The sequence below is a fragment of the Centruroides sculpturatus genome, unplaced genomic scaffold (assembly GCF_000671375.1).
Source record: "Centruroides sculpturatus isolate CEXI.00-Female unplaced genomic scaffold, Cexi_2.0 scaffold538, whole genome shotgun sequence".
Taxonomy (NCBI): Eukaryota; Metazoa; Arthropoda; class Arachnida; order Scorpiones; family Buthidae; genus Centruroides; species Centruroides sculpturatus.
This window is the reverse complement of record NW_019384775.1, coordinates 339639-352719: the sequence shown is the minus strand read 5'-3', so window position 1 is coordinate 352719 and position 13081 is coordinate 339639. Positions and strand designations below refer to the sequence as shown.

The following is a 13081-nucleotide window of genomic DNA, read 5'->3' as shown; positions in this document are numbered from 1 at the left end:
GTCAAAGAATCAAAACCAAAACTAAAAGGAGAGCAGTCCAGATTCACACTAAATTAAATCAAAAACATAATACAGTAGTAATAAAATAAATAAAGAAGCACACAAAAGAAAGAAAACTAACGTGGAAACATTCATGTGGAAAAAATTGACACTATTTGAAAGCTATAAATTTATGCCTCAAATGCCACACATGGCAGCAGTAATTGGTTTTCCTTTTTTTATTTCTGTTAGGCTTTTTCACTCATTTTGGAAAAGATTTCTTTTGTGCATTAAAGATCTGTTCTTTAACAATGACTTGATGCCAAACTTTGGCTGAACTTATCTAATCTCTTAAATGTATTGATGATGATGTCGATCATGAATTGACTACTGATGGAGAAGGATACAGAATAGTATATCAAGTTCTCTGAGATGACTAGATCATCAAGTTTTTAAAAGCCCTGACTAAAATTTTTGCTTTGGAGGAATTTGCTAAGGAAATAAATAACTTTACTATGTTGGAAAAATTCTAGCTGTTGTGGACTTTTTTTTTTAACTCTTTCCACCCTGTGGGCACTAAGAGGGCCTCTTTTTGCAAGCCCATTATGGGTTTGGCCAGGCTGCCAGGTGGTGAGGGACGGGGCCCAATCAGGGATGCCACTCACAACATATGAAAAAACTTTTGTCTGGATGGAAAAAAACCCAGATGGGGAGTTTAAAAACCCAGATTATTTACCCAGAAAAATTCATGATTTAAAATATAATTATAAATACTTTATTGTAGTACATTCATGCTGTTATAATTACAGACACTGTAATACAAATTTAAAAAACCATTTATTATCTAATTTATACAGTAGTTAATGTTATTTCAGTTACTCTGTTTCTTCTTCTTCCATTAACAGTTCTGCACAATCTTTATGCTCTTCTTGTCGCTTCTTATACCTTTGGTGGCAAATTCTGTGTACTGCATCTCTAATTAGTTTAGGTTCCAGTTCATACAGAGAACAGCTAAAATTTTTCTACTGATTGCTTGTTTAGCAAGCAACCAGTTCTTTGACGATTCAACAGATAACCTGTTAGTTTGTTTGGTCTTAATGTTGTTAATTTGCGAAAATATTCTCTCGACACTGGCTGAGGAATGTGGAAGAACTGTGAGCTGCGTCATAAATGGAGATAGTAGGGCATATTTACATTTATCAAACCCATCCTGTATATTGTACAACAAGAACCAATATTCTGGTATACTATTATATTGTATGATCAAATCTTTTGCTAAACAAAATGATCGCCATTCGTCATCTAACTAGTTAAGTTCATTTTCCGCAATTAATGTTGGGAAACATAAGCTGACATATCCCTCACCACCCGGCTGCTCCCATTGTGTGCCTGGCCGAACCCATAATTGCCACAGATAATTTATATACAATATTAGACTCAATAAGTCCATTTCTTAAAATTTAGAACACTAACATTGTGTTGTAAGTAAGTTACACTTATTAAATACTGTATATAATTATTCACATTTAAGAATTAATAGAATAAATGCAATGTGTTTAGCTGCCATCATTTTAATTCTCCTAAAACTTTTCTTCTAAAACTTACACTATTTCATATACAAACTTACAATGTACTGTATATTTTCAAAATATACAACATATATAAATATCATGCCCATATTTAAGAATAAAAAATATTACTACTTTATACATTTTCAAACCACGATGTTACAAACATTATTGCATAAAGCAATACATTTTAATTTCAAAATACATGTAAGCCATCCAGACTTTTAATTAACCCTGCGTTAGTGCACTGAGATCTTTTTCGGCATTAGTGCAGTGGGGCGTTTGTCCACCCCGGCATTTTTTTGGGTCCATAAACCATGTAAGTAAAAATTCATAAAGATTTACTTATTTATTTGGTAAAGGCATGTGTCATTATACATATGATTATATTCAGGTATGATTACATATTATATTAGTACATAAATCCATGAAAATAAAAAACAACATTTATCAAAACTCATTACATTAGATCTTATTATTAAACCAATAGTAAAAATCTAAATTGTTTTTTAAGCATTTTTGTCACTCTGATTCAATAGCTGACATTGTACTTTGGCACTCATTGCAAATGACAAGCAACTTGCTATGTTTGGTATTTTCTCAATGTGTTTATGAAAGTCAGCCATTTTGAATTAAAATAAACTTAAATTATTTTTATTCACATTGATTATTATATCTATATTATAAATAATAAATGTGGTCACATTATAGTTATTTTTAAAATAAAAAAAACTAAATAAATATTTGTAAAATTTAAAAAAAACGTAATTAATACTGTGGGGTGTTTGGACACCCTACTGAAAACTGTTGTTTTTCTCTTACTGGAATTTCTGCAGCATCGTAGTAATTTCTGAGCATGCTCTATACATAAAATCATAAAGCTACTGAAGAGGACACAAATATTTCTTGCGAAATCTATGAATAGTGCAACTTTTAAAACGTTGGGGGTGGCGAAACACCCCACTGCACTAGCCCAGGGTTAAGTAGCTGGAGTTAAGATGTTGCTGCTTGTGTCATGATAGCAAATCATTGCGGGGTATGATTTCATAACTTGAGCAAGTGCTTAAGTGTATCTGAGTGTTTTTAACTCCATGTGATTCAGGATTCAACAAATAAAGTATCATGCTTTTCGTTTTTGTTTCTAAAATCTAAATTTTTTATTATTTAAGTCATTTTATGTTTATTGAAATAAAACAAAAGATGCCTCAGACATCTTTTATTTTATTTTAAGTCATATTTAAAAAAAAAAAACCCATATTTTATGAAAATTTGAAAAAACAACCTCAAAACCAAGAGAAGGTTGAAAAACCCAGATCTGGGTTTTAAAACCAAGGAGCGGTAACCCTGGGCCTGACATATCCGGACGGACTACCCCCCGAAAAATGCCTGGGGATTTTTCGACCCATTCAGATTTGAACCCGGGTCCCTCAGAGTGGTAAGCTGCCACCTTGACCGCTCGGCCATCTTGCTGCTGCTGTTGTGGACTGTCACTGAAGCAGTTACTTCAATGATAAAATTGATACTAGTAATATGATTTGAAATTCTAAACATTTAAGTTTTGTTGGGCTTTAAACAGGATTTTTAAATGTGAAACATTGATTTTCATATTTTGTTCTGCACTTACTCTTTTTAATAATTACCAATAGTTAATAAAAATGAAAAACAAAATTCTGAAATTTTTCAGTTTTTATAGGAAGCCATTTATGTTGCAATGTCTATCAATCTTCTGAGGTAGAAATATTTTATGGACATGTAAGATTCCAACTTGGGCAGTTTTGCTGTATTACTTTGTGTTTATAAGCTTTGTTATAGACATAATTTTATTTAATAAATAATACTGAATTAATTTGCTAAATTTTTATTTTATAGTATCATTATTAAAAGATTTGAAACACAATAATATTGTGACTTTACATGATATTGTTCACACAGAAAAGTCTTTAACCTTAGTATTTGAATATTTGGTAAGTTTTTAATAATTTAAAAATTTTAAAACTGTTAATTAAATATTTTAATAAAATCATTTAATTTGTTAGTCTTTAAATATAAATAAATAAAGATAAAATTAATAACAAAATTACTTATTGTAGTTTTAAGTTTTTATTTTTATAAAATGAGTTTTTTTTTTTAAATAGCATAACTACAGCTAATAAAATGCTTAAATATTCTTTAAAGTTATAAAAATCTGTACATTGTCAAAAAAGATAATTATAATTTTAAAAAGTGGATAGAGTTATTATATTTTATCTAATTTAGTAAATGGAAAATTTATTAAAAATTAAAAGAAAATGACAAAATTTTTTGAAATGTTTTTTTTTTTTCAGATAAAGTATATTTGTTAAATAATACAATAAGTTTATTAAGTTAAAAACATTAATTTCTTAAATTAAATCATAAATTATGTATTTTTTACTTAATTTAAAAGCAACGGCTGCATTTATTTATGCAGCAAGAGTGTAGTGAAATGACGTCACAAGCAGTGTTGGCCATTTAGAAATGGGCTTCAGAGTGTTCACTGTAAAGCGCTTCTCGAGTGCTGCATAAAGAAATACGGCCAACTGAAAAAAGAAAAAAAAAAAAAACGTTTTTAAGAACATAATAATTTTAAACAATTTTTTATTATAACTTCTTGTTAAATGTTAGAAATAAAAATAGGAGTTAAATTTCATAATTATTTGCAAAAAGAATTTTCATTTTATTTCGATATTGAAAAAAAATAAGAATATGAATATTAAAGTTGTAATCTTTATTTTAGCTATTTTTTAATAAAAATAATATATATTGTTGATTGAATAAAAAAATGATATTTGATAATTTAAGTAATTTTACTTTATTTGCAGGAAAAAGATCTCAAACAATATATGGATGATTGTGGTAATATATTAAGCATGAATAATGTGAAGGTAAGGGAAAATTAAACAACATAAAAATATTAAAATATGCTAATTAATTTTTAGAAGCATTGTGACAAGCATTTTAAAAAACTTTTTTTTTTTATTGTTGTGTTAACTAAAGATGACCAGTGGAAATGGTTTTCACTATTTTTTCAATCAGTTATATTTTCACATTTTTTAATAGAATCAATATAGTATGTACATTATACCCACTTAAATATATATTTAGGGGCAAAAGACATGTCTTTCCAGCATTGGTTAGGCTAGATTAGGTTTTGGACTGAAGCAGAAACAAATACATCAGATATTACATCACCATGACACTCACCCATTCCACTGCAATCTGCAACCAGTACAATATGCAGATGATGTGACACATTGATTTGAGTGGTGCAACTTGTTAAATTTACGGAAATGTGAATCACAACTCTTTTATTATATTTAATGGATTGACAATGCACTGTTTTCTTGGAATGGAGCATTTAACCATCATAATCTGTACCACTGGGCAGAGCATGTTCCATAATGTATGCAGGTGTATTTTACTCTAAACATCTGGTATGGAATTTGGGGAGAAAGCTCCCTTGTCCTGTATTCATTGATGACACCTGATAGTAACCAGTATTTGAACATCATAATCATGACACAGGGTGAATGGCTCAGAGACTTGCCATTTGTGCAACTACAGCAGTTTGGTACCAGTATGATGATGCATCATCTCATTTCTGGATAGATGTTTATCAGTGGCTCATAGAGCTGCTAGCAACTGCTGGATAGGATAACATGATACTTTTCTATGACCACTGTGTTACCCACACTTGTCTCTTCTTAATCATAAATTTCTGTTGGATCACCTGAAACCGTTGGTGTATAATACGTACCCAGCAGCACTGTGTGATGTTGGCAAACTGGAGAGATGCATATGAGAAGTCTGTGAAACAGTGACATCAGGAATGCTACATGCCATCTATAAGACCATACTTGACTGCCTACATCTTTGTATTGCCACTGAAGGCAGTCATTCTGAAATGTTTTTTAATAAAATAAAGTTCACTTTTATGTAGCAATTTCTGCAGTGCTATTTTTATTCTTTACAGTCAAATTATTTCTATGTTATGCTGAATTGTCTTAAATAGATTCCCTTTTGTTATTTTAGTTCTGGAGCAAACTTATAATTATCGTTATGTTGCTAATGATAAGTTTGAATTTACTTAGATTAATGATTATCAATCATATCTGTATGTAGGTCATACCAGGTTGTTCAATAAGTTTTGTCGTTCGATAAGAAAAACACGATTTTATGGTTTGAAATACATTTTATTATTCAATATAATCTCCCTGAACTTCAATACACTTGTTCCAGTGATCTTCTAATTTATGGATTCCATCCCTAAAGTGAGAATCCGGAAGACTGTCGAAATACGCATCCACGGCTGCTNACAAATATAAGTATTTATAGCTAATAATTATGATAAATTAAGTGAACTAGTTTATAATTTGAAAATTAATAAGAAATTGTAATATAATAGTAAATAAGCTAATAAAAAATAATCTTCTAGTGTGAAGGATCCAACATTTAACACACAAGTAATCAAATTTATTAACACATTTTTAAAATACTGTAGTCCCTTGTTATATCTTTGTTTGGATATATTATGCCTTTTTTTCATCTTCCAAATATAAACGTACTTTAGTCAAAAATTTTGAAAAGATTGATTGTCATTGAATTTCTACTGCCAAAGAAATATTACTTTATTCCAATCGTTGACACTGAAAGTAGCATTGTATGAAATAGAACCTAAAAAAAAGCAAGTTGGCATGGAGAATGAAAATGGATGAAACAGGTAGATAGATACATCAGTTATATTGTGCCACTGATATATCACTTATTTGGTTCATCTACTAGCATGTGAGATATAAACTGCAAAGCTCCTGTATTTTTTATTTATGTTAAACATTAATAATTAAACAGAATTAATAAAAGAAACATTTAATGTTTTTAAAAGCAAGAATAGAAATATTTTTGAATATAATTTTTTTAATTTATTTTAATTACCTAATTTTGTTTGTTTTATGTAATTAATATCTATATTTCTTTCTTTATTTATTTAAAATTTTTACTGTCAATACTTTATGACAGTAAAAATTTAATTTTTGTTTTAAATTTTGTATTTATGAGAATTTGATGTTGGAGTGCTGAATTCTAACAGGATATCTTGATCAAAAATATATTTCCTATTGCTTATAGAAAGACAATAAAATTCATAATGAATGTTAATAATAATCAAAATATTTTATGTTTGTAAATGTTTATCTCTATATTGTGTGGTAGTGCAGTTTTTATATATCATGTCATATTATACTTAATTAAGCATCAAAATAGAAAAATCATTAAAAAGATTTGAAGTTTTAATGAATTTAAGTTTTCTAAACATAAATATAGGTTAATTAGATTAAATATTTATTTTTAAATCAAATCATTCAAAATACTTTATTTTACAGAAAAACCACTAAAAAGTTTTTTATCATTATTATTTATGAAATAACAAATTGAGTTAATTTTTCTGTTTTTTTAAATTTTCATTAAAAATAATACAATGTTAGGGAATTGACAGTTTCAATTGGAAAATGACTGTTCTTTTGCATAATTTGAAATTTTGGAACAAATATTATAAATTGAATAATAAACTTAATCATAACAATGTGTGAATAATATATTTACAGATAAGCAAACAATAACAATTGTTAATAATTTACATAGAATTTCTCTTTGTATTTGAACATTTTGACTAGAGCAGCAGTTCCCAACTTATTTTTATCGCGGAATCCTTTTCACCCTTACTAAAAAAATGTCGGAACCTTGACAGTTTTTAATGGTTATAGATAAAACAGCAAATAGTAACACCAAAAACAATTTATTGAAAATGCAGAAAAAGAAAAGAAAATTAATAATGGGAAGCAAGTATTATTACTTAATTCAAACTGGTCATTAATGTGAAGGGTTAAACTTCTTTTCTTTTCTCTCAATATTTTAAACAGTGCTATTCCTGGATCTGTACCTTTGTTTATATCTGTCCTTTCAGTCTCTTTGTCACTAGAAACATTTGAAGTACTTGCTATATTTTTCTTCAAAACTCTTCTCTCAGTCAACAACACTCCATGATTTTTTAATTTTGGATATACACAATACTAAAAGCACTATAAATTTATACAATTCCCACTATATTTTTATATGAAAAAATACTTAAATTATCACAAAATGATTGCAGTGAAAAACTAATAATCTTTGATTGATATGCTTGCTTGTATGCTGTACTGTTGTACGTACTTCACACTACAGATGATGGAACATTAACTCCTTGGCGACATGTGACACTTGTCTGACATGAGTGTCCCATCACTAGTATCATAGTATGTACAGTACAGTTCCACCAGACATCTGACTGTCCACTCCCATCATTACATTCAATATGCTTGCACTGCATCATATTTAAATCATATATAATGATTGTATTATTATTTATATGTTGGATACTTTTAAGTTTATTTTTTTGAATGATTTTTCTAGCTTTAGGTTAAGTTTTACTATATTTATGGTTTTCATTATCTTGTCAAACATTATATCATGATTTTGGTTCATTTCATTATGATAAATTGGTCCCCACTGTTTATAAAGCTACTTAGGCTGTTTTTTTCTCAAGCTTCGATAAAAAAAAAAGACAAGTGTAAATAACAAAATGAATTTATTACCAAAAGTTAGGTACAAACATGGTTACTTTTCGACATAATCACTGTGAAGATTGAGGCATTTGTCATATCTGTGAACGAGCTTTTCCATTCCCTTGTCATAGAATGTTGCTGCCAATGACTTGAGATAGGGCCCTAACGTTGATTTGAAGATCATCATTAGTCTCAAACCTCTGCACTCCTAGCCACTTTTTCTATTCAGGAAAGAGGTGGAAGTAGCTCGGCACTAAATCGGGACTATATGCTGGGTGTTTAAAGATGGTGAAGTCTTCTACCCAGCTTCAAACTTTTTAATGTGACAACTTCCACCTCTTTCCTGAACTGAAAATGTGGCTAGCAGTGTTGAGGTTTGAGATTAATGAACTAATGATGATTTTCAAAACAATGTTAGGCCCATCTCAAGTCATTGGTGACAACATTCTATAACAAGGGGATGGAAAAACTCGTCTACAGATATGACAAATGCCTCAATCTTTACGGTAATTATGTTGAAAAGTAACAGTGTTTGTACCTAACTTTTGGTAATAAATTCATTTTTGTTATTTACACTTGTCTTTGTTTTATGGACCATCTGAGATTGAAAAAAAAGACAGCCCTCGTATAACTCTAGCACATGTATAGGATGTCATAAATGGACTCAATCAAAGATTAGAAAAATTGCACTTCACATTCCAAATCTGCATTGGCACGTTCATATATCACTAGACTCAACAGATTTTATTGTGGAAACCCAAATTTTATTGGCAGAATCTTAGGGTTCCACAGAACACAAGTTGGGAATCTCTGGACTAGAGTAAATTTATCAAATACATGTTACATCATAAATGACTTTTAAATAAACACATAATTCAGAATGAGTCAAAATTATATGAGTGATTTTTGAAATTTGTTATGAAGATATGATTATCAATATAGAAATGTCATAAGCAACATTTGAAACAGTTTTAGATAAAGTAGGTATAAGAATTAGTTTTTGTTAGTTACTGCTAGAGATGTGTTAGAATGCATACTTACTGTAGTAAAGTAGATGGAAACATATGTTAAAAATGTTTGAAGCTATAGATATTGCCACAGTTTCAGAAGATAAACTCAAAGTTCTGTTTCAGCAAGTCGGAGCATCATGTTCCTTTAAAATTGCTTGAATGATGGAAAAAAACAAATGAGTTTTATAGCTTGGCTTACACAGTCATCAGATATTTCATTTTTAGTTTTTTTTTCTGGAGGTATGTAAAGGACAAGTTTTATTACTGTTTTGCCATTGAACTTTGACTACTTGAAGAATTGCCAATGCAAGACTGTTGAAAAGATTGATCGATCATAAAATGATAGCCTCCGGGAGTAATGTTGAATAGTGTTTACCATCAGAAATTCTTTCATTCTGTCTGGTATGAAATCTTGTCATCCTCTACAAGTTGAAATAATACATGTAGTATGTACTGTACATTGATCTATCATAAACATGCAAAAAATATTTATTACTGTTTTTACTATTACAAAATTTATATTTTTGGCTTTGTCGTATACTATATATTGTATAAGTGCTAATTGTCATTAAAATTTTTCTAAAGAAATAATTCCATGTTTATTTTAATTATTGTTTAATTATTTGTTATACCAGTTAATATTAAAATTTTTAACTAAAGCATTTTTCTTATTTATATTATTATGCATAAATTTTTATAGGGGACATATGCTACAGTGTATAAGGGAAAGAGTCGACTAACAGATAATTTAGTAGCTTTGAAAGAGATCCGTTTAGAACACGAAGAAGGTGCACCATGCACTGCAATAAGAGAAGGTGAAGAAACAATTTTTAGTGTTTTGTATTTATTGTTTTAATTAAAATGGCTTATCTAAATTTGTCATTAATTTAATCTTTAATATCATCTCTTTAATAATTGTGTTCAGTTGTGATCATTTATGATCACAACTGGAACAGAATCATTTTCTTTTTCTGCTATAAATGAAAAATAAACAAATAAAGCAATACTTTCATAATAAACCTTCAATATAAAAAAAATTACACACTACATACATTATTGATTATATAATATCTAACTTCTTTTTTGTTCATTAACTAGGTAATTTATTGAAAATAATTGTTCTTTTTAATAGAAAGAAAATTCAGAAATTTTTTTTATAGATTGTAAGATTGAACATTTTCAGAATATTTTAAAATTATAATCATATGACTCTTAATTGGGCATTAATATTTTCAAAAATACCTTATAAATTTTTAATAGTCCAAGAGGACAATTAAATAACAGCACACAGCAAAACTGGAACAGTACAACAGTGAAATTAACACCTATTTACGATTTCCAGCAAATATCTATATGTTCTAGCATTTTAGGCCACAATTTAGAGACCCTCATCAGGAAATAAAACAAGAAATGAAAAAAACAGTTCTTTCGTTTGACAGAGAATACCATTACATTTAAAATAGATAGAACACAATACGTGTTGTGACGGAGTTGAAAGCATAAAAATAAAAATAAATGAAAAGCCTTTACATGACATGATATTAAATATTAAAGTTAAAAACATTAAATGCTGTAATGAATTAAATGAATCTATAAAATATTTTCATGCTTGCGGTACTGTAATGTTATCAGAGTTAATGCATCATCCTTTCTTCTCAGCAATATAGATTTCTAAAGTCTCTAAGGAATGTAAGTCATGTCAGTCAAAGAATCAAAACCAAAACTAAAAGGAGAGCAGTCCAGATTCACACTAAATTAAATCAAAAACATAATACAGTAGTAATAAAATAAATAAAGAAGCACACAAAAGAAAGAAAACTAACGTGGAAACATTCATGTGGAAAAAATTGACACTATTTGAAAGCTATAAATTTATGCCTCAAATGCCACACATGGCAGCAGTAATTGGTTTTCCTTTTTTTATTTCTGTTAGGCTTTTTCACTCATTTTGGAAAAGATTTCTTTTGTGCATTAAAGATCTGTTCTTTAACAATGACTTGATGCCAAACTTTGGCTGAACTTATCTAATCTCTTAAATGTATTGATGATGATGTCGATCATGAATTGACTACTGATGGAGAAGGATACAGAATAGTATATCAAGTTCTCTGAGATGACTAGATCATCAAGTTTTTAAAAGCCCTGACTAAAATTTTTGCTTTGGAGGAATTTGCTAAGGAAATAAATAACTTTACTATGTTGGAAAAATTCTAGCTGTTGTGGACTTTTTTTTTTNCCACAGAAGAAACGAAAGAAATGGCACTAATGTGGGAAAACACTCTTTCAGAAACATTATCAAAAATTCATACGAATAATATTAAAATTTTTAAATTTCTCGTATGTTTATCGATAATCGATTATATAACACATCAAACACGTAAACAATATCAAAGATAATTGATTTTATTTTAAAATTCACATCCAATGTGGCTGAACTTCAAACGTTATATTGACGTAGTGCAAAGCAGGGATGCCACTCGCGACATATGAAAAAACTTGGGTCTGGATGGAAAAAACCCAGATTATTTACCCAGAAAGATTCATGATTTAAAATATAATTATAAATACTTTATTGTAGTACATTCATGCTGTTATAATTACAGACACTGTAATACAAATTTAAAAAACCATTTATTATCTAATTTATACAGTAGTTAATGTTATTTCAGTTACTCTGTTTCTTCTTCTTCCATTAACAGTTCTGCACAATCTTTATGCTCTTCTTGTCGCTTCTTATACCTTTGGTGGCAAATTCTGTGTACTGCATCTCTAATTAGTTTAGGTTCCAGTTCATACAGAGAACAGCTAAAATTTTTCTACTGATTGCTTGTTTAGCAAGCAACCAGTTCTTTGACGATTCAACAGATAACCTGTTAGTTTGTTTGGTCTTAATGTTGTTAATTTGCGAAAATATTCTCTCGACACTGGCTGAGGAATGTGGAAGAACTGTGAGCTGCGTCATAAATGGAGATAGTAGGGCATATTTACATTTATCAAACCCATCCTGTATATTGTACAACAAGAACCAATATTCTGGTATACTATTATATTGTATGATCAAATCTTTTGCTAAACAAAATGATCGCCATTCGTCATCTAACTAGTTAAGTTCATTTTCCGCAATTAATGTTGGGAAACATAAGCTGACATATCCCTCACCACCCGGCTGCTCCCATTGTGTGCCTGGCCGAACCCATAATTGCCACAGATAATTTATATACAATATTAGACTCAATAAGTCCATTTCTTAAAATTTAGAACACTAACATTGTGTTGTAAGTAAGTTACACTTATTAAATACTGTATATAATTATTCACATTTAAGAATTAATAGAATAAATGCAATGTGTTTAGCTGCCATCATTTTAATTCTCCTAAAACTTTTCTTCTAAAACTTACACTATTTCATATACAAACTTACAATGTACTGTATATTTTCAAAATATACAACATATATAAATATCATGCCCATATTTAAGAATAAAAAATATTACTACTTTATACATTTTCAAACCACGATGTTACAAACATTATTGCATAAAGCAATACATTTTAATTTCAAAATACATGTAAGCCATCCAGACTTTTAATTAACCCTGCGTTAGTGCACTGAGATCTTTTTCGGCATTAGTGCAGTGGGGCGTTTGTCCACCCCGGCATTTTTTTGGGTCCATAAACCATGTAAGTAAAAATTCATAAAGATTTACTTATTTATTTGGTAAAGGCATGTGTCATTATACATATGATTATATTCAGGTATGATTACATATTATATTAGTACATAAATCCATGAAAATAAAAAACAACATTTATCAAAACTCATTACATTAGATCTTATTATTAAACCAATAGTAAAAATCTAAATTGTTTTTTAAGCATTTTTGTCACTCTGATTCAATAGCTGACATTG

At 29.0% G+C, this 13081-nt stretch overlaps 1 protein-coding gene across 1 annotated transcript in view; it reads left to right on the top strand.

The window, feature by feature from the left end:
- The window catches only part of LOC111629075 (cyclin-dependent kinase 17-like), a 154753-nt gene that overhangs the window by 84080 nt on the left and 57592 nt on the right, over positions 1 to 13081 (top strand). The window contains exons 6-7 of the mRNA XM_023372936.1: positions 3417 to 3511; positions 4388 to 4450. Of these exons, the coding sequence (XP_023228704.1) occupies positions 3417 to 3511; positions 4388 to 4450 (158 nt within the window). The remainder of the gene's footprint in view (positions 1 to 3416; positions 3512 to 4387; positions 4451 to 13081) is intronic.